The 27054-nt window shown below is 40.6% G+C and overlaps 1 protein-coding gene across 1 annotated transcript in view; it reads right to left on the reverse strand.

Moving 5' to 3' along the window:
• Positions 1–27054, reverse strand: part of CLMN (calmin) — a 54815-nt gene that overhangs the window by 15849 nt on the left and 11912 nt on the right. Inside the window, exons 2-4 of the mRNA XM_031553785.1 lie at positions 5993–6054; positions 3472–3567; positions 1913–1996 (exon numbers count right to left, since the gene is read on the reverse strand). Coding sequence (XP_031409645.1) covers positions 1913–1996; positions 3472–3567; positions 5993–6054 — 242 coding nt within the window. The remainder of the gene's footprint in view (positions 1–1912; positions 1997–3471; positions 3568–5992; positions 6055–27054) is intronic.

Genomic DNA, 27054 nt, shown 5'->3' on the forward strand with positions numbered 1-27054 from the left:
TAAGCTGAAAAACGGGGAGCAGAATAGCTTTTTATCTAGTGGTTTGCACAACAGTTTTCGATCCCAGAAAGAAGACACCTCTGGTTGCCATATTTCAAGGCTCAGATTTTCTTACCAGCTGCAAAGTAATTGGCACAGGAAAGCTTTAAAAGCATTAAAAGTTTAAAGTTTTAAAAAAACTTGGTGCATTTTAGTAATTGTCCAAAATGAGCATTCATCCTTAGACTGTTCTGTGATGGTTCTGTTGTCTTATTACTGCTTATGCTTGTCACCTGTTCCAGCTGAGCTAATTGCTACAAGCTACCAGCTGCTTACTCTTAAGGAAACAAGAAATAAATAGAAAAGTAGTTGTTTCGGCAGAGCCAATTCAAAGGCTGCCTGCATCCAAGGTTTTGCCTGCCTGGCTTTGTTCAGTGAAGTTCTGGATTGTCACCTTGTGAGGTCCTGGCAATCAGACCTGCTTCAGCTGCAGCTCTGCAATGTGTTGACATCAACAGAAAGAAAAAATCTCATCTGCTAGCAGGCCTTAGTTGGCTTTGTATGAAAAGCATAATCTTGCAGACTGTTGAGAAATTTAAGAACTTGTAAGATATTTCTTAGCAATTCTATAGCAGGCCATGTAGACCTACACATTTAGGGCCAGATCAGCCCCCACTGGAGGACTGCAACATCTGGAAGACATAAGACGACTTTCTGACCTTTCACATCCTCTTCTGAGGAACTGGATGAAACCTTCAAAATCTATGAAGCCGAAAGATAGTCACTAATGTTTCGCATTGTACTCATTCCTGCATTGGTGCTCCAGTGACCCTCTGCTCTGATGAGTACTACTACAGGATCTCTGGAGCAAGAATTAAGTTCATTACAAGAAAGCAGCAAGGTGGTATTAGTCACTGATATGGCATTCTCTGTGAGACAGGGTTTTGTCCCTACACACACACATATATCAGATCTCTTCTTGCCTATGAAGCTTAACTCTCCTTTATTTATACCCTGGAGTTAATAGGATCATTACATTTTATCCTAAACAATATTGTGGAGAAGTTGCAGAAGCTTATTTCAGCTATTAGACGAAAGATCTTTCAGTACAACAAGAAGGCTGTAATTCTTTGTGGGTATGGTCCATTTTTCTCTTCCTCATTCTGAAAGATCTGAGTATACCATATAAAACAAGCTACCATATGGCTGAGGACTTCTCTTGACACCATTACATAGCTTTGCAAGAGCAGACAGCTTTTAAGACACAGGTCACACTGAGAACGCTTTGGAAGAAAGCTCTAATGGGAGAGATCCAAAAAGGACTGAATCATTCCGAGCTACAGGGTCTGATCTTGCTTGTTTCCTTCCAGCTGTGTCAGTTTTTAGGAAGTGATGTTGCAGTACTACTAAACTAAGAAGAAAGTTATATCCTTACAAGGTTTTGATTCCTGGAATTATGCGTTTATCTCATGTTCCGAGATTTAATTTTCTCTTGCCTTTGACTCATGATCAGCTGCTGCAGCAGTTTACCAGATAAATACATTATTTGTAATACTGAAAGTATTTCTGATAAAAGGAAAGAAAGCCATCTACCTTCAAAATAATTGAAATAACGCCTCTAATACTCACTTCATAAAGACTACTTGCATTTCTTCTAATTTCCTTTTAATATTGGATTCCTGGTCCTTTAATCCTACTGAACCTTTACATTATGAAATGAACAAATAATCCTTGTGTTAGACTCTGTAGGTGTTCTCTTTGTGCATTTTTATGTGGCTTCTCAGCCTTGCTGCTAAGGTAAATCGCAGTGTGAAAAAAAAAGCAGTACGTTCTTCTTATGTATATGCCATGCATCACCCTAGTTGCAATTACAACTACAATTTGTGACATACATCCAGGGAAGAGACTAAAAGCTGTCTTTAGAAATACTCACATTACTGTCCTCCAGGAACTTAAGTGCTTTGGCTATGTTGTTCAAACGAAAAATGCGATGGGTTGAAGATTTGTATTCATGCATCTAGGAAAAATAAGCCAAAAAGTTTTTAAAAATGGTGGAATTATTCACCCCTTCACATAAAGCATTAAAAAACAGCAAACACAGAGGCAAATCAAACTGAGGAAGTAAAAATATTGCCATCTTCTCTGATCAGAGAGTGCTTCAACTATGTGACTGGCCCCAGCTGCTGCAAAATGCAGTTAGCAACCCATTTTCCTGCTCTCTAGATATTACATCTCTCCTCAATCAGGAGGTTGATTATTTATGTAATCAGCCCTAAACACGTTCAATAACAGGACCTGATTTACCTGAAAAAAATCATAATACATACATTTTTTTTGTCTTAAATTAAATTGTATCATTCTATTTAGGAAGCATGAGCAGTTTTGCTAGCAGGCACAGGCAGGTGGGAGCAACAACCTTCATTTTGGCAGAGATGAAACAGATTTGTTGCATGGCTGCCTCCCTGCAATTTCATGTTGGCACACTGCTTTTATCATGTATGCAGGAAGACCCAGCTGCCAACACAAGTCTGGCCTCCCTCCCTGACCTTCCAGCACACAGACCAGTGATTGTCATGTGTCTCCCCTCCAATTCCTTTCCATGTTGCTCTCAAAGCTTTCTATGTGATTGCAGACACAGACAGTACTGCTTCTGCTACAGCCCAAACTGCATGAATATTAAAAAATAGGTGGTTCTGAACATATGACAACAATGAGCATTCACTCTGCAGTATGAAGCATCACAAGGTAGTTATAAGAGCACATGCAGCAATGTGGCTGCAGAGCTGGTCCCTCCTCTCATTCAGAAGTAGGAGTAGTATACCCACAGAAGAGAGTACTTACTGACAAGGCTTAAGCTGAAAGAAAAAATTGAAGTCAATTGTAATTGGTCATTTCTGTTTGCATTACGTATTTCCATTTCTGGTACATGGAATTTTAAATAGTTCTTACAGTGAAAGAAAAAACAGATTCTGATAAGTAAAACTACATCATTCGGATTCAGACCATACCAGTAAAACCAAAGAAATCTGAGCCAGAACTAAACTCAGAACAACACAAAAAAGCATGCAGCATCACCAGGCTTACTCAGTGTCATAATGTCTTCAGACAAAATAGAAAGAGAATTCATGGACTAAAAAAATAATACAATTTTCTCCAGCAAATTTATCTTTTCTTCATAACATGGCTTGAGCAAACTCAAAACAGAGTATGTGAACATTAACACATCTAAGCCTTAAAAAACCTGGGGGGAAGGAACATTTACAATGATTGCACACCACTCATATCTCATGGTTACAGATTTCCTTCAGATTTAAATTACAGCTCAGGACCAGCTTGTAACAAAAAGAAATAATGACATAATTGCTGAAATACTTCTTATTGTATGCAAGTCACGGGACCAAATTCTCACTAATTATTTGAATGTCAATATAGCGTTACTTCCAATGTGTGGAGCTCCATAGATACATAGGTTTCTCTCCCTTGCATACATACCAGTTTTTGTCCTGACAGGACTTCCAGTAGTGCCATCAAGATTTTGCCATCTTGTATATCCATAAACAAATCTCTCACTTTCAGAGGAGGTTTGCACTGTGAAGTAAAGAAATGAGGTAGCTTTAAAACAGCCCTACTTGGTGAGTCACTGTTACTACAGAGAACTGGAAGGAGAATTTTACAAGACAGAGATACTAGAAATAAATCTCAGCCTGCAGGAAGAAACTGACGAATCTTCTTCACATCACTGGCAATTCTGCCTATAGAAAGAATAAGATAAAACTGAGATATAGTACCCACCTAACTGAGATCAGACAAGGACTTATCCCAGATCTCATTCCTGTCTCCTCTGTAATGTTTCTGGTGGTGCCATTCTATATCCCGCTATTTTCTAAGCACTTTAAATAGCAATGTATTGTGTCTTTCTTCTTGGTAAACTCCTCCAAAAAGAGCCATCTCTCCACTCCACTGAGGTGTCATGCTGTGTGCTGTGAGGCATACAACGAAGTCAACACTGCCCTTAGGGGCAGTCTCAGCTGCAGCAGCGATGCTTCATTCAGATGTCACTTGCAGCTGTGTCCCTTAAGAACCAAGTCATTTTATTTCTGATTGGGCAATGCACTACTGTTTCATTAAATGCTGCTTCTGGTAAAATGAGGCTGTACATTTTTATTACTAGTCTTTAATCTAGCCAAGAATACTAAACTCAAGTCAATGCTCCATACTGAAAGAAAGAAAAGTAACATTCATTTCAAGATTTAAAAAGCTTTGGGTTTGAAACTTTCAGATTTCTCATTCACTCCTAACAAAAACAAGAACCTCCAGAACTCGTAGGATGTAGACTGCCCCCAACTATCCCATTACCAGAGCCATCTCCTCTCAAAAGATGACCCAAATGGGATGGCATGCTCTAAGAGGGCACACACCATGCCACAAGTTTCCCAAAAATGTACACGAGGAGGCCTTCAATGCTGCTTATAAAAGAAGTGAATCTCCCGCATACAGAACTGTTTCTTTGAGGATAAAGGCAGAAGCCATCTCCCCTCCCTCAGAAGGTGTCCCTATGGAATCACCAGTAATTAGAAATAGCTTTAGCAATGTTCTCATTATTTACATGGATGCATTTGTTATGCTAGTTCCAGAAAAAAAATAATAATGTAGCAGTAAACTTTTGCTCTTTCTTCAGAGAAGCACTTTTCTTTATTGAATCAGAGAGGAAAAAAAATTGTATGTGCTCCAGAGAAAACAATTCACCTACCCACAACATTTCTAAGACTTCATATGTTTGGCACAGACGAATTAACAGCTCCCTACAGCCGTTTCATGATCTAATTCCTTTTGTAAATGAAAGATCTTTTCCACAGTTACATACTTGACAAACCTTTCTGACAACTTTCAATCTGAAAGCTCCAGAGCCTGATTCCCAAAGAAATCACTCACAAAGCATTGTCTTCAAGTTGAGAAACCTTTGGGAGCAACTGATAGTTCAAACATTACCAACTGGCCTTATTCTGATTTTCTAGAGAGACTGAAGATCCTTTTATTCCTTCAGTAACATTCACTGCATAATAGTGGACTTAAGCAACTCTTCATGCGATGCTTTTCTTCTACAAAACCTTTTTGCTTTACTATGTTTGATGTGCAGTCTCTTCATAAGAAGCACACAATCCAGACTATAGTTTAACTCACAGCCCAAACTTAGTTCCTATCTGCACTTTATGAAATTTAGCCACAGGTACTAACAGCACTGTGAAGCCCAAACTTCAGTCCAAGTTAGGATTGTTGGTCTGTCTCATTCCATGACTGCACAAAGAATTGCTGCTGCTGCCTCAGTAATTCAAAAACTTTTTTTTTCTCTCTTCTCATTCTCAACAACAGGAAAACCCTTCTCTGGATGTCTAACTGCTCGTGAGAGTTAGTACTTATCTACTACCAACAGGAACAACAAATTGGCTTCAATAGTCATATTACCTACCGTCTGATTAAGAAATAATTATACTTCAAAAATATGGGATGTCCAAGAATTAGTTCTCTAACGTAATTGGATATGTTAAGATCACAACATACAGGCTTTTGGAAAGCGAACAACAAGTAATTAATGTTTCCCATCTGGAGATCTGGGACAAAGCCAGGTTCTGAGGACTGATCTGTCTTTGGCCACTGTGCCTCAGATACTCAAACTTCCAGTCGTGGGGAATACATAGCAACCATCCCTTCAGAACAGCCTAAACCACAATTGATTTTATGTGGCTATGTGGGGTTCTATAGGAACATGCAATCAGTAGCAAGGAAGACACAAAGGTATCTGAGATGACCTAAAGCCAGCCAAGCATTCATTGAACCTGAAAAGGAATTTTCATTTATACGGAAACAGGTTTCCAGCTTCCCTCATTCTTCTACAAATCTCTCCAGACACACAGAAGTCTTCTTTGATGACAAATTGTAACTATTTTAAAATATATAAATGTAGTCTGCTTCCTACTGTGTCCTTGTATCTCAATATCAAGACAGCCAGTCTTACCTTTCCCAAATGTAGGTTTATCCATCTTGTAAAGGTCCTCTTCTGTACATTTTCCCGTTCCACTACAAATATCAGAAACAAAACACAGCACTTAAGTTTCCAGAACACAGCACGCTCACAGGAAACTTCAAAAACTTACACACAAAAGAAGCCAGAATTCACTGGAGGCAAATAAAACAAATATATCCCCTAACAGGAGACATAAGGTCTTCATCCAAGCATGAGCTATGCACTTGTAGACGCATTCTAAACTACGTAGGAAAAAGGTTCTCTTAGTTTTCAATGTAGCTTTTGAGAACTGAGTTTTAACTTGTTGTGCACAGCTCTCCAGTGATGTTAGACTCTGAGCCGGTGGTTTGACCCTTCAATTTATGGGATTATGTCCTGACACCCACATGCAAATTGGGCTGATGTGGATTCCAATGTGCTTAACTTGCAAGCACAAGGAAACTGGACCACGTTAGTTAACACAACAATTTGGTCTTCAATCTTAGGAATGGAAAAGTTGCCTAAAAACTCATCTTCCCCAATCTTCCATCTAGTGAATTTCAAATTAAAAAAAAAAATCAGAATCAAAAGTCTCTACACTGATTAATCGTTTTATTTGTATTGCAATAAGATGAGAAGCACTTGTGACTTGCCAGAAGTGCTGTACGCTGGGAGCTGTACAAATAGCTCTAGTGCCAGCTGAAGAGTTTTTAATCACATGTGCCATTTCCTGAATCCATTTCCATAGCAAACTACAGCAAAAGTGCAAGGGGAATCATATTTCTGACTAATCTTCTAAAATAAAAGAGTTAAGCATAAATTTTAAATAAATGAAGTAGACTGAGAAAGTGATATTTCATTTTAGAGACAATTATTCTCAAGTGGTTCTCCAATTTCACTAGAATTAAGGAAATCTGGCAATTTATAAACAAGAAACATTAAAACTAGTTATATGCTGTATTTCAATCTACACATAGAGCATATTGAATATATTCTACAATCTTTTCGTGTTTCCTCAGCCATGCAAGAATAGCTAACCCATCTACTGAGAAGTCACATTCTGTAGAAGTCTGGTTTGTTTTTATTGGTCAGCCTAATTATAGGCTAAGTAGCAGCTTCTGTAAATCAAATTTTAATCTTGTTCTTTTTGATCATTTTAACTGAAGGGTCAGCAGCCTCTAATCATATATATAATTGTTTTCCTTTTTTTGATGAATTGGAATAGAGCTTTCATCATGAATTACGTCTATCACTGATGGCCACTCGGGCCTTCTAGGTCCTCTTATTCCTGTAAAACCTGATTTTATGTAAGATGGTTTAAAAAAGTCATTACCCTTTAAGTGCTTTAGAAAACATGGAAAATGCCAAACTAATTATTGCTGTTGGCTTCTCTTTTAAAATAACTTAGAAGAATCTGCACAGATTTGAAACAGTTCTCTACAAATTCAACTGTAAATTATATTAGGGTTCTAGAATATCTGTAAAAATACCCACAGCATTTACTACCTACAAATCTCACAATACAATAAACCATGAGACAGGTCATATCCTTCTTGGGCTTCTCTCCCTTCAGCACCTCAACCCCCGAGCTGCCTCTCCATGTACTCACACACACCCACGTCTGTTCAGAAGTGCCACGTGTCATGCAGAGTCAAGGGCGTAACTTCAAAAACTGACCTGTTAAAATTAACTTTGGAGGGTCAATAGAGGTTAAAGTTAAGCCAGATCTGTCCCCAGATACGTTGCTTTTTGTTTAAATACATTGTTGGTGAAAAGAGGCAGGCAGCGCAGCAGGAAATGGGGCTGCGTTTGGGACTCCTGGGTGTCAGGGAAGACTGGTTGCCTTACCAAATGGGATGGCTAGACAGATGTTCAATGTCCACCAAAATTGAAAAGGAAAGACAGAAGGGTACACAAAGCAAAAATATGTTTTCTAAAGCATTTTCTATTTTCTACAGAGGCTTGGTTTCAGCCAGGTCCTATTTTCACCAAACGCTTTGACAATTTTCATTTTCAGGGTACATAAGGGTGCAAGTGAGAGCCGTGTTTATTTAGATTGTCTGTACGACAGAGGACACTGTGGCTCCTAATTTTGCTGCAGAAATTCTGCCATCAGTGTAAATCAGAGCTGCAAATATGCCTGAAAGGATGGGTGAGCCAAACTGGTATTACTGCTTCAGGAAGTTCACACACCAAAAAATAAACCAGGCACACACAGGAGAGCACTTATGTATATATACAGATTCCTGAAACCACTCAGCAAACCTTTCAAAAGCAAACAGGCTGCTTCCAATAAGAATGATGACTCCAGAACAGACATTGGTTCTATACTACTCTAAAGGAATAGTAACTGAATGGGGAGGAGGAAAGGGGAGAAAACTTGTTTCTAAAATCCCTAAGGCAGACAAACCCCTAATGCAGGCCATCTGCTTGCCCATGGAGTAAAAATGGAAAAAGTTCAGTGCAGGTATTTACTGATGCGTTCCTTTAAGTGCTATTCTTCTCCAGCTCTGCAGACCTCCCAGTTCTGATGCAGCCCCTCCTCTCTGTGGCCTTTTCATTTGTGAGGATTGTGGAGACTCTATAAACTTTATATAGTTTCTATAAATTAAACGGAATCATTTTTTTCTCCTTCACACCTACTTTTGTATAAAAGTGAAGAAAATCATTCAAGTCTGAAGTTCGTATGCTGTGGTATACAGTCTACTGAAACTGCACTGGGTTTACTGGGCAGCTAGAGAGCAATAACACCATTATAAAACAATAATTACACACACCATATGGCTGGTCTGCACGCAAATCCAGTGCATTATGCTGGAAAAGGAGGATGCCTACTGTGAAGGAGGCAAGGATGTAATGCTAGAAGGCAGTAAAAAGTTAAGAACTGCTATTTCAGTTATGCTCTGCTCAGATCTTGACACAAGAGACAAAGATATAAACAGGAATTTTGACCACCACACAGAAAGTAGGCCTTCCATACTCTTCCAATAAGCCCAAATGCAGCATGCTTTCACAGTAGAGTCTAAGGTTTTGCAGAGGCATGTGATTTTACTGAAGGACACAGGCTCTGGGACAGATGCAATAAATGAATTGTCCCACAACCACATCAGTAAGCAGTAGCCACAGCAGAGCCAGCTCACATCCTTTATGATTTAACAGATACTAGAGCATCAGTACAACATGCTCACCCTAATGAGTTTGCAAATAAATAAACACAAAAATACGTATTCTGGTTGTCAAATCAAATGGAAAACATTATTAATTTGTCACAGAGCAAAACCAAGCTCTTAAAAGACCTCTTGAGCAAATTCAAGGCTAAGCTGATACGGACAAGAGAGTTAGGCTGGTTCTCTTTGTGGCACTATTTCCTACTAGCCTGAGAATTCCTCAGGCATATACTGCTAATGTCATTTCTTCCTCCTTCAAATCTCCTCAAAGGCCACTGCTGTTGCAATACCTAAAAGAAGCCAATCCCAGTCACTATGTTCAACAGCAAATTGGAGATAGCAAACACTGATTTGCTTTTAAATACTATTTATTATGATCTTGTATAACCAGTTATGAACAATCCTTGGAGGCACACCACCAGAGGGCTGGGCACACAAAGGAACCAAGAAATGTGGAAACTGATTCGAGTGCAACTCTTATCAGTGTGTAGTTACATAGCTTCAGAAAATTGCTTGATTTGCATATATGGATATTACTCCCAAAGCAAAGCAGCAGGTCACTTAAATTTGTTTTCAAAGCTATTAGCATTTAATTCAGGATATCGTCAGCAGATGACATTCAAACCTGCATAACAAGCTGGCTTTTAGATTTACTTGCTGCTTACCTAGAAGATATCTTGTTAACTACTAGTGTTATAACACATACAGAAGCCTTTTTTCTCCTTCCGACCTGAGGTTATAACCACTACAGAAACAAGATCTAGCTGTTATTAATATTAGGCAAATTTTCAAGAGGGAAATGGTGGTGCTGGTCACATAACTGTAAAGGAGGATGCTGACTGCCCTTGGCTTCAGATGCAATAACTTTCTGGGAAAGTCATCCCACGTCCACCTTACCAACAACCAATACCACACAGCCAGCTCTTAACCTTTATGGTTCTGGACCTAACAGAGTTATCTGCCAGCACCACAAATTAGGAGAAAGTAGCACTTCTCATTACACAACAACAACAAAAAGGGCAAATATACGATATTTAAATACCACACTCCAAATGAAACACGTGGCTCAGATACTCTGGGCCTTGGGAAATAGAATACCAATTCCTTTCCTTCCACCTTCCCCACCCCCAAAATCCAGCACACACAGCCAAGCAATCAATAAGCCTCTAAAAAACACATTTAGAACAATCTACTTTTGAACCACCCAAACTCTAGGCCTCCAAATAAAATGAGAGCTGGATTTTAAACTGGGCTTCATGGTGTTCCTATACAGTGACTCAGCCTAGGTATTGCTGATTACTAATCATCACACTATCGAGGTGAACCAGTATTCATGTTTTCTCTGCAAATGTAGTGTTCAAGAAGGAAACCAGACTGACATCTTCAAAAATGCATTTTACCTACAACTTCTCATTTGCTGCCAACAATGTGTGATACCTTCTTGTACTACTACCCGGCCTTGAACACTGATGAGTGCTTCCAGACATGAAAGCCTGTGTTGTTTTTACACATAATGATGAGGCTGCTAGCAACAGCATTAGCTAAAGAGAATTTCCTGGGTTTTTGTTTCAATTTGGTGCCTTGATTGTTGTGGAAATGCAGACTGATAGCACTGAGTAGCCAGGTTGAACTTCTGCCAAATCACCAAATCCACTGCGATGTCCAACCAAGATCTGCCTCAGTAAGTTTCTGTACAACAAACATCTGAGACACATGAATCCTACCTAGCATGGCATTCTACGTTTTGCAAGGAATTGCATGCTTCATAAGGGCTGTGGCATTATTTACAATAAGCAGTCAGACATTGCATACAGGATGATGATGTTAGATACAGGATGTCGCAGAGCTGCATGATGTAGGGCAAGGAGAAGTGCAATTAGATTTTCTACCTGTGACTGGTTTATCCAACCTCAGAGTTACAATAAACACATTAAACCACTTAATCTCCATTATGTATTTTTACAAGAGAATGAAAAAAAATAGCTCACAACGTGACTTAACACAACATGCAGGAAAAACATTCCTCTTAGGTCTATAAAATGCAGTTACGCTGCCCTGTAAGCACTCAATACTTACAAGGAAATCTCCGTATTTGTAGAAGTGCAAATTTTAATGGCATAATCAAAGCATAAGGAATAATTTTATCCAAATTGCCCACAAAATTCATTTTATAAGCTTCTGAATTCCTGAGAATTGTATATTTTCCTTGCGCTTATGAATCCCCCAAACAGCTTAGAGGATTAATTTTTTTTTTCTTTTTGATCTATATAGGGGTTGAAGGCTTTGTGTGTACCATATGCCAATTTGACGTAATTTGGAGCACATGAAATATTAAATCTTAAAAATTCTGGTTTTCTAAGGGAAACATTAACTATACTATAAAACTGCTCTCAAGTTACCTCCTATGAAACAGGGCCTCCAAGCCTTCCAGATGAAGTTGTTAAGTTAATTGTTTGTTGAAACTGACCCATTTATTAGGATCCTTATTAAATTTCTATGGCAGGCATTGAAAGCTTGAGGCTTTTTCTTCCATCAAAGTTGCAAAGTCCCACCTTACTGGTTCAAAGTTCTTTAAAACTCAGGTTAGAGCTGCAGAATACAAACCTCACATGGTCACAGGCATGACGTTTTCATTAGCTGCAGCTAAAAGGGTTTCTTTTGGAGTTCAATTTCTGGTTACAGCAAAATATTTACTGCTGCAGTCGGTGTATCAGGATTACATACACCAAACAAATACTGCAGGATGAATAGACTTCTAAAAAACTCTTAGTAGTTCAATCCTTCCAGTGTCTGAGACAGATGTTCCTCTTACCAAAGCACTGGATAGCTGAATTTACTAGTAAATTCTACTAGGTTCTGAAAGAGAAATCCTACATAAAATATTACTATCAGAGCTGATAAAATGGCTTCCAATGAGAGGGATTTATTTTTCTCTCATGAAAAGTAATTTGATGGCAGCAGATGGTAAAGATTCCTCTCCCCGCATCCTTTAGCCACAAAGTAAACATCTTTGTTCTGATGACTTCTGATATACATGGAAAATGTTATTGAGCAGATTACAGAATTTTTCATTTACTTACTAGGAATATTCTTATCAAACAAAATTTGACATTTTTTCAAAAAAAAAAAAAATGGAAAAGATACAGTTCTGTTCTGAACATTCTGAGTAAAATAAACATCAGTGTTTACTGGAAATGTTACTGGACCCCACTAAGTAGTAATAAAGCTAAATTCAATGGCTTTGGAATTGATCTAACAAGTGATTTAATCATTGATCACTTCTCATACTGTGCACACCACCTGTTCTGTTATACTATATGCTGTACAAGGAGCTTAGTGCCTCCTTCTGTACATGAAAATAAACAGGATTTGCTATTACCAGCAATGGCCATAAGGAAAAATGCACATTTACAACAACTTGATTTGAGTGTTTCTTCTGGCTTAGAGTTCACTGTATCCTCCTGCATTGGATGTGGTGGGACCACTCCCATGACTGGAGTGCTGTGATAGATGGCTACAAGCTCTTCAGAAGGGATAGACGAGGCGAGAAGGGTGCTGATGTGGCCCTTTATATTAAGGACTGTTTTGATGCTGAAGAGCTTGGGGTTGGGAATGACAGAGTGGAGTGTCTATGGGTAAGGATCAGGGGGAAGGCCTGTAAGGGCGACATCTTGGTGGGGTCTGTTATAGACTGCCTAATCAGGATGAAGAGTTGGATGAGGCATTCTATGAGCAGCTTGTGGAAGTCGCACGATCGCCAGCACTTGTTCTCATGGGAGACTTTAACTTCCCTGATATATGTTGGAAATATAATACAGCACAGAGGAAGCAGTCCAGGAGATTTCTAGACTGCGTGGAAGATAGCTTCCTTATGCAATTGGTAGGAGAACCTACCAGGGGTGGTGCCCTGCTAGACCTGGTTTTTGCTAACAGAGAAGGACTGGTGGGAGAAGTGAAGGTTGGGGACTGTCTTGGGCAGAGCAACCATGGAATTGTAGAATTCTCTATTCTTGGAGAAGTCAAAAGAGTGACCAGTAAAACTACTTCCTTGAACTTCCAGAAGGCGGACTTTGACCTGTTCAGGGTGCTTGTAGCACGGGTCCCTTGGGAGTCACTTCTCAAGGGTAAAGGGGTCCAGGAAGCCTGGATGCTCCTCAAGATGGAAATCTTAAAGGCGCAAGAACAGGCTGTCCCTGAGTGCCGTAAGGCGAGCCGTAGGGGAAGATGACCGGTGTGGATGATCCGGGAACTATTGTTGGGACTCAGGGAGAAAAAGAGAGTCTACGTCCTCTGGAAGAAGGGGCAGGCTACTTGGGGGGATTACAAGGGAGTAGCTAAGGTATGCAGGGAGGAAGGCAAAAGCCCAACTTGAACTCAGATTGGCCACTGCAGTAAAAGACAATAAAAAATCATTTTATAAATATATCAACGGCAAAAGAACCAAGGATATTTCTCATCCTATACTTGATGCAGCAGGGAATGTGGCCATTGAGGACAAGGAGAAGGCTGAGGTCCTCAATGCCTTCTTTACAAGTGCCTTCAATAGCCAGACCAGTCATCTGCTGGGCATTTTATGCCCTGATCTGGAAGTCTGGGACCCTACTCAGAACACACCCCCGGCGATTCAGGTGGAGACAGTCAGAGAGCTTCTTCTCCAGCTGGACTGTCACAAGTACATGGGACCAGATGGGCTACACCCTTGGGTGCTGAGGGAGCTGGTGGGGGTGATTGCTGTGCCCCTCTCAGCCATCTATCAGTACTCCTGGTTAACTGGAGAGGTCCCAGAGGATTGGAGGCTTGCTGATGTGACTCGCATCTTCAAGAAGGGCCGTAAGGAAGATCCGGGGAACTATAGGCCTGTTAGCTTGACCTCGATATTGGGGAAAGTAATGGAGTAAACCATCACAGGTGAGATCGCACGGCACGTATGTAGTATCCAGGGGATCAGGCCCAGCGAGCACAGGTTCATGAAGGGCAGGTTGTGCTTGACCAACCTCATCTCCTTCTATAACTGGGTGACCAGTCTGGTGGACGAGGGAAGGGCTGTTGATGTAGTCTACCTAGATTTCAGCAAAGCCTTTGACACGGTCTCTCACAGGCTTCTTCTGAGGAAACCGGCTGCCCGTGGTCTGGACAGATACACACTTCTTTGGATAAGAAACTGGCTAGAGGGCCGTGCCCAACTGGTAGTGGTTAATGGAGTTAAGTCCAGCTGGCGACCCGTTATGAGCGGTATCCCCCAGGGGTCAGTACTGGGGCCCATCTTGTTTAATATATTTATTGACGACCTAGATGAGCGGATTGAGTGCACCCTCAGTATGTTTGCAGATGACACCAAGCTGGGAGGTGGTGTGGATCTGCCTGAGGGTAGGGAGGCCCTACAGAGGGATCTAGATAAGCTGGATCACCGGGCTGAGATAAATGGGATGAGGTTCAACAAGGCCAAGTGTCGGGTCCTGCACTTTGGCTGCAATAACCCCAAGCAGCGTTATAGGCTTGGGGATGAGTGGCTAGATGATTGTGAAGAAGAAAGAGATCTGGGGGTGCCGGTTGATGCTCGGCTGAACATGAGCCGACAGTGTGCCCAGGTGGCCAAGAGGGCCAAAGGCATCCTGGCCTGCATTAGAAATAGTATGGCCAGCAGGAGCAGGGAGGTGATCATCCCCCTCTACTCAGCACTGGTGAGGCTGCACTTTGAGTATTGTGTTCAGTTTTGGGCCCCTCACTACAGGAAAGATGTTGAGGCCCTAGAGTGTGACCAGAGAAGGGCAACGAAACTGGTGAGGGGTCTGGAGCACAAGTCTTATGAGGAGTGGCTGAGGGAGTTGGGATTGTTTAGTCTGGAGAAGAGGAGGCTCAGGGGAGACCTCATTGCACTCTACAACTTCCTGAAGGGAGGCTGGGGTGAAGAGGGGTATGGCCTCTTCTCCCAGGCAACGGACAGGACCCGGGGAAATGGCCACAAGTTGTATCAGAGGTTTAGGTTAGACACGAGGAAAATCTTTTTCTCTCAGAGAGTGGTCAGGCACTGGAATGGCTGCCCAGAGAGGTCATGCAGTCACCGTCCCTGGCAGTGTTCAAGAGGCGTCTGGATGAGGAGCTGCGAGATATGGTTTAGTAGCTTGTGGTAGCAGTGATAATGAGAAGACGGTTGGACTAGATGATCTTATAGGTCGTTTCCAACCTTGTGATTCTATGATTCTATATACTAGAATCAGGTTTTACAAATATTTCACCTCCTGAGACTATTAATGTTTCTTGGAAGTATTTAGGCTCCCATCTCCATAGCGGGCAGAATCTCCAACCCTCTGCCACTGCCAGCATGCTGAGCTCTGTTTTGAAAGGAAACGGTTAACTTCAGTTTCAACCTCTTTTTACAACATTTCTACCTACTTAAGAATACCAGGTCTGATTCTCTTCACCTGCTCAAAGAAATATCAGGAGCATCCTCTTGAAAGGGACATAACTGGCATCACTGCACTCAGCCTGGTACCAGTTAACTTAAAGGAACAACTCTTGAATCAAATTCTTACCAACGTGGTTTTAGCAGCACTGGCACAACTGTTTCCCTCCTGCTGACATGGAAAAGATCACTCATTATCCACATCAATATCTGCACCAGCAGAGCTAGCAACTAGATAACATGCTAAATCAAAGATCTCAGTGCTCATCCCACAGCGCCTAGGAAGAAAATAACAGTAGCTTCCAGAAACCATCGTATCTCAACCAAGTATGAGCTAGTCACAAAGTCCAGTCCTGCTGCATCTCCACTGCTCTGCATTACTTTTTGCGGCAAATCTAAAAAGTCTAGATGGTAAAACATTCCTTATTATTTATGCTTTTTTCATTCCAGAGAGGAAAAAAATATTCTTTTGGCTCTTGATTTTGTTAAGACATCAAAAGCAATAAGATATTCTGCTTTACATTAGCTTCAACAGCAGTGCTAAAGCCTGAATAATTTGAGATGAGCAAAGCCCAACAAAACCCACACTGTGAGTCAGGGTTGCTTGCTGGCATTCAGAGTCAAACTAGCACCAGAGTGCCCAGATTCCCACCCCTTCCTACACTCATCAGATAGCAGTAAGAGGTTAATTAACTACTTGTGTGCATTTGAGAATATAGTATTTGCACTTGTGAGCAGAAGGAACAAACACAGGAGACCAGCAATATATCCAGTTTCAAACAGGAGCCCAGGGCAGCTTTCCAAGGTGCTTCACAAGAGTCAGTCCAACACAGAATTTCAAATCATGCAATTAATGGCCAGGACCTTCAAAGAACTATAGTTTGGAACAGAAGGACTGAGGAGACAATGGCAGAGACATCTAATTGTGTCTGGAATTTGCTTGTAACTGTGGGTAATCTGTCCTTAGAAGACTGCAGTTTCATTTTCTAAAATTGGGTAAGGAAACTGCAAACAGGGTTTGACACACAACAATTTTGCAGATGCCATGAAATCATAAGGAACTGCCTGTTGGGTGCTTGTGACTTCTGGTTCTACCTTTTCTGCTTCCCCCACTGCACCCAAACAATCTGGGGACATTAAGCAGCCAGCATATATCCAAACCAAGAAATGCTGATGATGTCTTCTCAATAGGATCCAGCACTAAAAGAGTTTCAGAAGCAAAACTTAATTACTTCTGTGCAGTACTGCAAAACAGAATTTAAAGCTAGGAAGAGTAATCCACTGCACATGCCACCAAAACATTGCTATCCTCAAGAAAAGGAGAGGCTTTGGATGGATCTCCATAGCGAAAAATGTGAATTAATCACACTGCATCCTGCCTTCCACTTTTTCATCCTGTTGATGTTTGCCATCAAAGCTACTAAGCAACACAGCAGAAACAGAGTGAGGAGAATGGCGGTCAGATGAATATTAGAAACAAACAGAAAAACATGCAGCTCTAAGATCAAAGGCTTGAAGAGATTTATGGAGATTAATATTAACTAGCACCAAATCCTGTGGCTTTAGAGGAATAAGCAGATGCTTTGTCCATCGTGGGCCAGACACACAATCTGAAGGAGAGGAATGGAACAGCTCTTGGAGAAATGGAGAGAAAAATGAAACCAAAAATATCACGTAAGAGATTGGAGGTGCACTGTAATGTGCTGTCTTGCAGAGCAAGCAACGATCACTTAAAAATGGATGAAGGTAGAGTGTGAGCTGCTAAAATTATATTAAAATGACTAAAAAGACAAACTGCAGAAGAGGTCCTTTTTGAGATGCACTGCAGATCCAAAAGGCGAGGTATGGTTCAAGAGAAATATACCTGCATTTCCAGGGGAAGGGTGCTTACTGCAGAACTTGGTCAAGGATGGCAAAAATAACATTTGTAATTCTTTATTTTTTGCAACTCTTTTTCCAAAATTCAATGACAACACCACAGAAACTATGAAAACTCATACCTTCTCCTTCATGCTCCCCAGGAAACAACCACAGAAAAGAAAATGAAAACATTTAAAATAATTTAGCATTAATTTCCAACCATATGTTTATGTTATATTCACAGACACTTCCAGATGTTTCCAGATTTAGAATTTAACAGACAGGCACTCCGGATGCACAGTATTACTCACTGCAGGACAAACTTGTTACAAAGAAAACACAGTTGCTACTCTGCTATACTCTCTCTGTTTGCACAGTATCTTCAATCCAACCTGTGATCCTCCTTATCAGAGTTTCACATCCTTGGGGACAAGACATAGCACCATTTCCCATTACCAAGGAGAAAATGAGAGCACAAAGAACATCAGGGACAAACATTTTTTCCCTAAGGAAGAAATAAATTGAGCAAGTACAGAATGGTCAGGACAGGTCTAGCTTAATTTGCAGGTGTTGAATACCAAAAGGTGGAGGCTCACAGTGGACTGTGATGGAACATGAGCAGGGAACAGGGCACTACCAGAGGAGTGTCAGCTACTTATCACACATGCATCAAACCCTTCCTTTAATACATCTAGTGGTGCATCACACCTTTCCAAGAGGCAAGGGGAAAAAAAGCTTATGGAAAGAACATGTATTTTGTTGCTTTGAACTATGTTCAACATGCATAACGTTCCCTCCTGAGATGGATTTAAGCGATATACTTCAAAATGGAAAGTAGGCCATTTTATTTGCTTTGCTAGGCTGTACTCAGAAGAGAGGTAATTAGACACTCCAAATAAAGGCAGGCCTTCAAATTTATGTCATACTCTATAGCACAAGAGGATTTAAAATACTTTGAAAAGAGAGAGAGCTTCTGTCAGAGGGTCCACAGAGTTTCTGCAGCCCTTTGAATCATGTCTTCTTTTATTTTTCTTTTAATGCCAATTCCAACAGTTTACTGCCAGCTTCCTGGTGCTCTCAGCCACTCCCTGAGGCTATCAGTGCATGAGAAGGAACAGTTCAGGCACAGCCTGCTCAATGCCGCTTCACTGCCAGCTGCATGGTACAGAACTGTTGTTTCACATACCCTTTAATTCAGTTCAGATCAGCACTGTCAGTAAGAAGCTTAGCAAACATTTTGGGCAGCGCAAGGGAGGGCATCAAAGCAGCTTTCTGGCAGCAGGATTGGCCTACTGTGTACATGAATCCTTCACTTGGGGGCACTTATTGTCTAAACACCATCAGATGAGGTCCCTGTCTTGTTGATACTGCTTCTATACTGCCTTGCATTTCTTGCCTCCAGCCAGAACAGGATTCTGCTCACTGTATGTTCCTTATACTTCTTATCCATTGCCATCAAACCATGAAGGTTGTGCAATGGGAACAACATAGAGCATGAAGACTGACAACATTCCTACTGCTGTAGGAGTCAGAAGAGCTTGCATCAATATGCATCCATTCTGCCTATTTTTCCTGCTGTAAGTGGCACATCTGCCACTGGATACAGTTAATACTTAATATAGCCACCTCCTTTAGAATTGCAGCTATGTACAGAACTGGAATATACATGTTCTCTAAAAGAAAAATCATTATTCATCCTCCATTTTCCTTCATCCTTGTGATGTGAGATGGATGGAGGAGCAATGGAAGAGGGCAGCGAGTACATCACTGTTTTCAGATCTAAACCCTTGAGTTCCTTAAGGAAAAGCCAACTTAGCTTTGCAATCCAGTAAGAATATGAAAAGACAAGAGCAGCAGCAGGAAGGCTGCCCTGCATGCAGCCTCTGGCAGGAGTGGACAAGTTAGCAGCATCCTCCTATCAACAACACTAAGATCGGTTGGACTAACATGAGCATGGACAATTAGTTTGGGGTGGCAGAGGATGATGAGATGTCTTAACTAAGGTCATGACTATGTTTAGAGGTAGAGACTTCAAAGCTGCTTTAGTTCTATGATTTATCTACTTGTATAAGACTCTTACTCAAAAAAGCTTTTATCCCCAAATCTCACATAGCAATAGAAGAACTATATCAGAGACATTTTGCCTTCACATGGTGCTTCAAGTTGAGGAGCTTTTGTAGATGGTAAAGGCTTATGCTTAGCAATCAGTACCTCGCCCTGCTCACATCATTCGGTGACTTCCTAGCTATGAAAGCACGGTCTGATGAGGAGAGGCTTAATTCTTAGGAACAGTTTCTAATCTTCACAGCTATGTGATTAGGTCACGAAATTACCTACAGCAAACCTCACATTTCAGAAATCTGAGACCTGACTCATGGGTTTTGAAAGTTTGAGTCCATACATTTCCCAGTGTCTGTTTTCTGGGCTCACAGAAAAGACATTATTAAGTATTCCAGGGACTACATAGGTCTGAGGTATGCATGGCAATAAGCTTCATCAAAGCACTCACCAAACATATGGTACAAGTGAAGTCAAATCAGAGAATTGAGTAATATGAGTAAAACATGATAATATAATCATACACTTCCCCTCAGGATTAGAAACACAATGAAATCTTCACAGAGAGAAAAAAAAACACAACAGGAACATTACTACTTGATTGCAGCCTCTTGCATGGCAAACGAGAAACACTAAGTCTTCAAGCAAAGAAGCTATCTTGAAAGTGAGGTATCATTATAAAAAATAAAAGGACTCCTAATGCCAAACTGTATTTAGACTGCACTATGACATATTGCTAAGAAGGTCATGTATACAAGAGTGTGAGCTCAAAAGATGAGAAGAGCTCAACCAAAGTCTTAAAAGGATGAAGGAATTCCTCTCCATGCTGCCTATATTTATCATCTTTAACACAAGAATCATCCAGGCTTTGAAAGGATCTGTAAATGAAACACGCACATACTGATTACAAAGGCACTCAGGCATTTCAGTCAGAATCATGTAGCCAAGCCCTGATGTGTAGAAAACAAACTACTCATAGGACAATTCTGGTGATGCATTCACCCACGATTGTCACAACTACTGATCAGTAAGATTATTTACGCTGTCGAGAAACCTGATAAAAGTGTGCCACTCCTAAATGAGTTTGTTTGTTTAATATTCAGTCTCAACATAGTAAAATTGTAAAGACAGCAACACCTTTTAATTATTCACATTATGATACTGGAAGTAACTGAGGTGTAAGTGAACTCCATCACAGCAGCCCCTTCTTCCTTTACTCTTAAACGTTATTTTTATAAGCAAGTCACTGGAAGAGTCAGGATGAAATTTTTATTTCATGTAACTTCACTTGGAAAAAGAAAGCTAAATTTTTCATCATTATCTTTTATTTTAATTTTCCATTCATAATAATGGTTGCAACTTAGCTGTAAGAATGGCTTTGAAAATATAATTCCACTGTTTCAATTTATTTCTACAGCTGCAGAATTAAATTGTTTAACTTTTCTTTCTTAAGTGGATTTCCTTCGGCTTTGGCTCCTATTTAATAAAGTGACAAGCTTACTGAAAACAGCCTTTGCAGTTTCAGTGGATTAGAATGGTAAATCCTAACTTGATTGAAAAATAACTTCACTGCATGTTGTTTTACTGCCACTCAGCTCACAATATTGACCACAGCTGTGTCTGGCCACCCGACCAGTTGTTTCACTTTTTGTTTATTTCCAAAGGGTCAGCAATAGCAGTACCAATAACATGCACACTCCTCATTTTCGTGGTGTGTACAGAGTAGGCAGGAATAGCCTGACTGGAGACAGGTTGTCTGAAAATGGTTTTTCCTGCTTTTCTGGAGATCTGCAAATAACACTGGTGATTAAAGGAAAAGCAAAGAAAGCAAGCATGAACCAAAGACAGCAGTATAATTATTTACAAGGAGATATGCCAGATGAAACATGAGGGTAGAATTTAAGTAAGAAAAGCTTGTCAAAAATCCCTAAGCACATAATTTAATCAGAATTTGATGCAATGACACCATAACATGCTGCACAGCTCACGCAACGTCTGGAGAACCTCTATCATCCACTCACTTCACATCCCACAGTGCCCTGGGCACAGCTGCATCTCAGAGACTCCTTGTGACAATACCCACAGCTAAAGATAGGCATCAGCATTTAGCTCTTACTTGTCTGTAAAACAAGAAGACTTAACCTATAAGTCAATTTTATTATGACATAAATAATAGCTACTGTGTTCTTTCAGTTCTTTCACAACTGACAAGGTTTAAATTTAAAGCTGTTTCATGGACATTCACATTAAACCTCACACATGTAAGCAAACAAAGGCTTTAGCATTAATAGATAAGCAGCAAGGAATCTGGGCCTTTCAAATCCTCTAGACAAAGTTTATTAGCCTCCCTCCTACCTCATCCAGAAAACTAAAAATGCGAGATTTCTCAAATACCCCTATTGGCTCATATGCCTGTCCTGGAAAAGCATCCAATTTATTTACTTCTGTGTTCACTGAATATAGGATTCTTATAGCTTAATTACATATATTTTTTTCTATATAATACCTTCAGACCACTCTTTCCATTAAAGAAAATTAAACTGATAAAATTTAGTATAGAAATACAGTTGCATAGCAAGAAGCTTATTTTTGTCACTGGCAATGTGCAACCAAGAAAAAAAATGGAGTTTCTAAATAAGTTAATTACAATTTTCAAAATAATAACAAAAATGGAAGTTCACAGTCTCTGTGATTTCAACAGAAATCCCCATTGTAAAGAATGTAGACTTTGCTCACTAACTTAGTATGACTCGTCTTCCAGTCCACTTGTCCTGTAAGGAAGCTGTCAACAGGCTAAAAGATGAAACTGTGGTTTCAAGAGGCAGGGCTAGTCAAAGGAAACATATTGGGCAGTACAAACTGGCCCTTTCACTCTGGATTTCTGGATAAGCTTCATAAATCAATCGTTGCAATTTTAGGAACAAAAGTAAGAAATTATCATTATATTGAATTTACATACAAGCTACTCTTAATTGATTTGCCTAATGACGCACATGAAGCCAAGTCATATCTCGAGTCTTGTTCTTGAAGTCCCACTTTGTATTGTGAATAAGGACATGCTTAGAAAGCGCACATTTGAGTGCGGTTGCTATGCAAGTAACAGATCTTTAAACTGCAGCTTGTGTGGGCCCTTTTCCTAATCAAATCCGCTGAGATACCGGACTCCACAGTTAAAATAGGTTTTACCATACAGGCCTGAAACAGATAAATCTGGAGCAGAATGTACTTGCTATAAAAAGTAGGGGAAAAAAAAAAAAGTCTTCAAACTTACATTTGTCCCAAGAGTCATATAAAATTTCATGTCTCAGGGTTGTCTTCTAGAGAAACTAATGTTTCCCTGGAAACATGTTTCTAAATGCAGTTGCTCTACCCATCTCTCCTACTAACAGTTTGTTCTTCAAGTACAGAGACAGGCTAATCGCTGCTGAGTTTGCTCTGAAACTTGCTTGCTCTAGTCAAATCTCACAATTTCTCAGGACCCATCTATTTTTAATAACCGAGAGAGCAACAACAGTCACCCATGGTCCAAAATAGTCCTTAGGAGGAGCCCTAAGGCGTCTTTGTCCTCTGGTACAGGAAAGTAGATGCAGTACTGTTAAACAGCCTTCAAATCTCAGGCAGCTGGTGCTTGAGCCAGCACTACTGGTGCTCCAGGAACAGAACTGTACCCTGACTTTGCACCATCTCTGGCACACTGTAGCATCAATTACTTATTACAGAAGGACCTGGAGCTTTGAAGGAGTTCTGAGAAGCTCTTAGGAACTAATAGAGCACATCTGTAAAGCCACTATAACACCTGGATTCTGGAGATGGGTTTTCTCTTTCCTCAGGCAGTGGTGTCAGCATTGTCTATCTCCTAGTTTCTTCAAGAAAAAAATAAAAACAAAAACATAAAAAAAAACATGAATGCTGATGAATTCTTCACTGTGAGAGCACAAGAAGAAGCTGCAGATTTCTAGCACCATTTCTGATTACCCTGCATTGAACTTCTTGCCAATACCCACTATAGGTATGAGGCAGCACTGGTCCTGGCATGTTTCCTAACATGATCTCCAAGTTGCAGTGTGTTTGGCAGAGTGTTTGCTATTTCATGTCTTAGCCTAAGAAGAATCAGCTCTGAAAAAAGGTGGGTGGATGATACCAGCCTTTGCCTGTCTTCTTTATGCTTTACCAGAACAAAGGTGCTGGAAGACATCACGCTGATCTCTGTGATTACCTACCTGGCAGATGGATTTTTTCAGTTATAAACAATTCCTATCATACAATATTATTTGATCTGAAGAAAGACAGGATTTGACATATATATTTTCCTCTGTTTATGCAAGGTCTGTAGGATCAGAAATGGCACTGAGAAACTAATTGGTTGTTGTCCCTCCCAGCAAAAGAACTAAGCGGTATGAATCGAGAATTATCAGGAGTCAAGCTTAAAAACAAAACTAAGGGAAGTCTCACTTCATGCACAGTATAGTCAATCAGTGGAAGACTTCACAGCCAGTCACTGAGTACTCAACACATTTAGTGAGGGCCTAGGTGGAAAAAAACTCACAGAAGGGAAATCCATCCACATTGACTATGTATATATAATATAAATTTAAGGGAAGGCGGGAAGTTTAGGTTTCATTTTCTTCTCTACTGTTGCCCTCTCTGTCCAATTCACAGCAGGACATCCACCCCAAGAGATAGTGAGTTGACTGTTCCCATACAGAGCCATCAACTTATAACTGTTTTTGAATATCTAACCCTTCGACAGATAGAAACATTTTAAAAAGAGAAGAGGGGAAGGACCACCTGGATGAAACAACCCTTTTGGTTACCTACCCGAAGAGTTTTTCACTCATTTTTGACGGTAAAACATAACAGCCCTTGTTAAAGCCAATTACTTTATTAATTTAAAATGTCTTAACCCATTTATAAAACAGCTAGCCTTGTTAAAGCACTTGTCTGTCAATAAAACAGCCTTGAAAAATTTCAGCAATGTATATTTTACAGGGTGTAGCTATCATGGAACCCATGGGTGGGAGAAAAGTATTGGCATCCAAAGCTGGACACACAGTGGAAAAACCCCTACGGTAATTACAAGAACTAAACAAATAGGTCTGCCGTCACACCCTGAAGGTTGCCACCACCCAGCACTTGCCAGGGAAAGCACATTCCAGATTCAGAGCCCTTCCTTGCTGAGAAAGTACTGCCACAATTACTCCCAGAAACAAGTCTAAGCCATCAGGCCACAGATCTCTCTATACGAAAGCAAAAGACAGAAGAAAAAAAAAGTCAGGAAAGTGACAAAAAGTTATCCTCAGATAGGTCACCATGGAGAATATTTTTAGACTAAAAACAGTCTGCTTGATGTGAACCAGAATTCAAAGCACAGTTTTTCCTAGCCACAGAGTGAGTACTAGTTCACTGATGCTAATAATTGCCCCACAGAAATCAGAAAAATGCCATACTTGCTCATTTTAGGTCACCTGCTTTGCCTTGGGCTTAAGAGAGTGCATGAACACCCTTCTTTTTCCCCTTCCTTCTTCAAAGAGAGACTCCTATACTACAGCATAGGTTTGCTGAACAGCTAGGGGTAAGGACCATGCTGTTTCCTGACATCGTATTTCCTTGACAAGGAAGACCACAATTATATTTACTCGCTTTTAAGTGGAAATATATCAACTGAATGTATTTATAGCAGTGCAGCAGCTTCCAGTAGTGTCAGCACTTAATGCCCAACATAACTGCCCGTGGTCCATAACAGCATCCTGGAACTTTGGGATAAAATCTGAGCAGTGAAGTTATCAGTTAAATACTGAGCTAATAACACTGATAAATTCCCCCAGTGTGGTGCTATATGAGAACACTTACTTAATACACGGCATCTTATTATTGTTGCTGTTCTTATCTGGAGAAAAAAAAAAAAACACTTCTTAACTGTTAATTTTTAAAGGAATTAAACCTGGAAGGGATCAGGGAATCTAAAAGGGATCTAGGTTCTTACTGAGAGACCAGTTCAGTTCCTATGAGATGTATCTCATGACAAGCACATAAGGTACACGTTCAAGAATTTTTTCCACAAAGTTACCACCTATGCTGCACACTCAAGGACACAGATCCTTCAGTTCATCTGTCACCACTTGCAGTTTCTTGCCAGGAACTTCTAACAGTGCAGTCCTTAAACCTTTCATCATCTGTACTGCCTGAAAACATGCTCATCAGCAGTTTGCCAGGGCTTTTACACTCCTTATCTGCACCTAGAAGTGAGGAGGCAGAATTGTTCCACACCAAGGAACACAGCCAGCAAAACACAGATTCTGAAGAAGGCATTTCTTGAGTAGCTTATAGTTTTTCAGATCAATAGGAGCCAATGACCATTGTGGCATATCTGAATTTTCACCATCAGTGTGGCAGCATTTACCACAGGGCTTCACTTTGGCCTGTTCAGCAGTGTGGCCATGGGGTGCTGTCTCCCTCAAGGAGGGAATCACCAACTCACACTTTGTTTAGACACCCTTCCAGTGCCTGCTTCAAGTTGTACCAAAATACCCATGAAACCAAGCTAATGTCTGTAGCTGTTTATATTCAAGAGGATCATAAGTGTTATCAGGTGGTTTGACTAGCTTTGGTAGCCAGCATGTACTGGCCTGGTTTAATCCAGCAAAACCTTCTGCACCAAATAAAGCTGGCATTAGAAGGGGCATCAGGCATATCAGTCCTTGGAAAGAGGTAATTTCTGTCCCCTATTCAGTAAGTAATTTTAGATGGAAAAAGAATTTTCTTCCAAACCTTACAGACCACCAAGGTCTAATTCAAACATCCACATATCCCCTAGGTGCCCATTTTTAGACATATGACCATGTGCTCCATTTCACTATCATCAGTGTCCCAGATCACTGTCCCATATTTGCATCCTCTTGCTGATTCTCCTCAGTGCTGTAGCCAAACTCACTCCTGATGCAGGTCTGTTGAAGCAGTTCCTCCTCACTGAACCACTCACCTGCACAACTGCAGGAGGCCCCACAGGGACAGCAGGGCAGCAGTGTGCCCCATCGGCAGCCTCAGAAAACCAGTACTGCCCCCAGTGGGGATTTCTGTGGGACTGGGACATGTGTAGTGCTGTCCTCCTGCCCTCCCATGCTCCCTTGCCCTGACACGCAATGAGGATTTTTACTTTGAACTTTGTGTGTCATTGTCTAAAGTATGCACTTTGGATAAGATGCTACATTTTCTCTTTGTTAATCTCCTTGAGCTGCTTTAATTGCAGCCTGGAAGCTTCTTCCACACCAGTGGCTGGTATTATTTTACTCGTTCCCTGAAGATTTCAACTGCCTTTGCCATTTAAAGGCATTTCTCAAGGGTTGAAACTATTCCTATCAATTTTTCCTGGAATACAAAGTCACATGTTCCACAAATTATCCCACCACCCATCTCTCTTCTGTTTCTACAATCAGGTCAGAAGTCATTGCACCAGATTTGCATCCTCCTCTTTGTACTCCATTCCTGCTTCCACCTACCCACAAGCATTTTTTGCCCCAAAAGCCCATTTTTTCCCATCCATTATGCTGCATATGTACTCTTTCTACAAATTGTTACTTTGCTTTTCC

Source organism: Meleagris gallopavo, chromosome 5 (assembly GCF_000146605.3).
Source record: "Meleagris gallopavo isolate NT-WF06-2002-E0010 breed Aviagen turkey brand Nicholas breeding stock chromosome 5, Turkey_5.1, whole genome shotgun sequence".
Taxonomy (NCBI): Eukaryota; Metazoa; Chordata; class Aves; order Galliformes; family Phasianidae; genus Meleagris; species Meleagris gallopavo.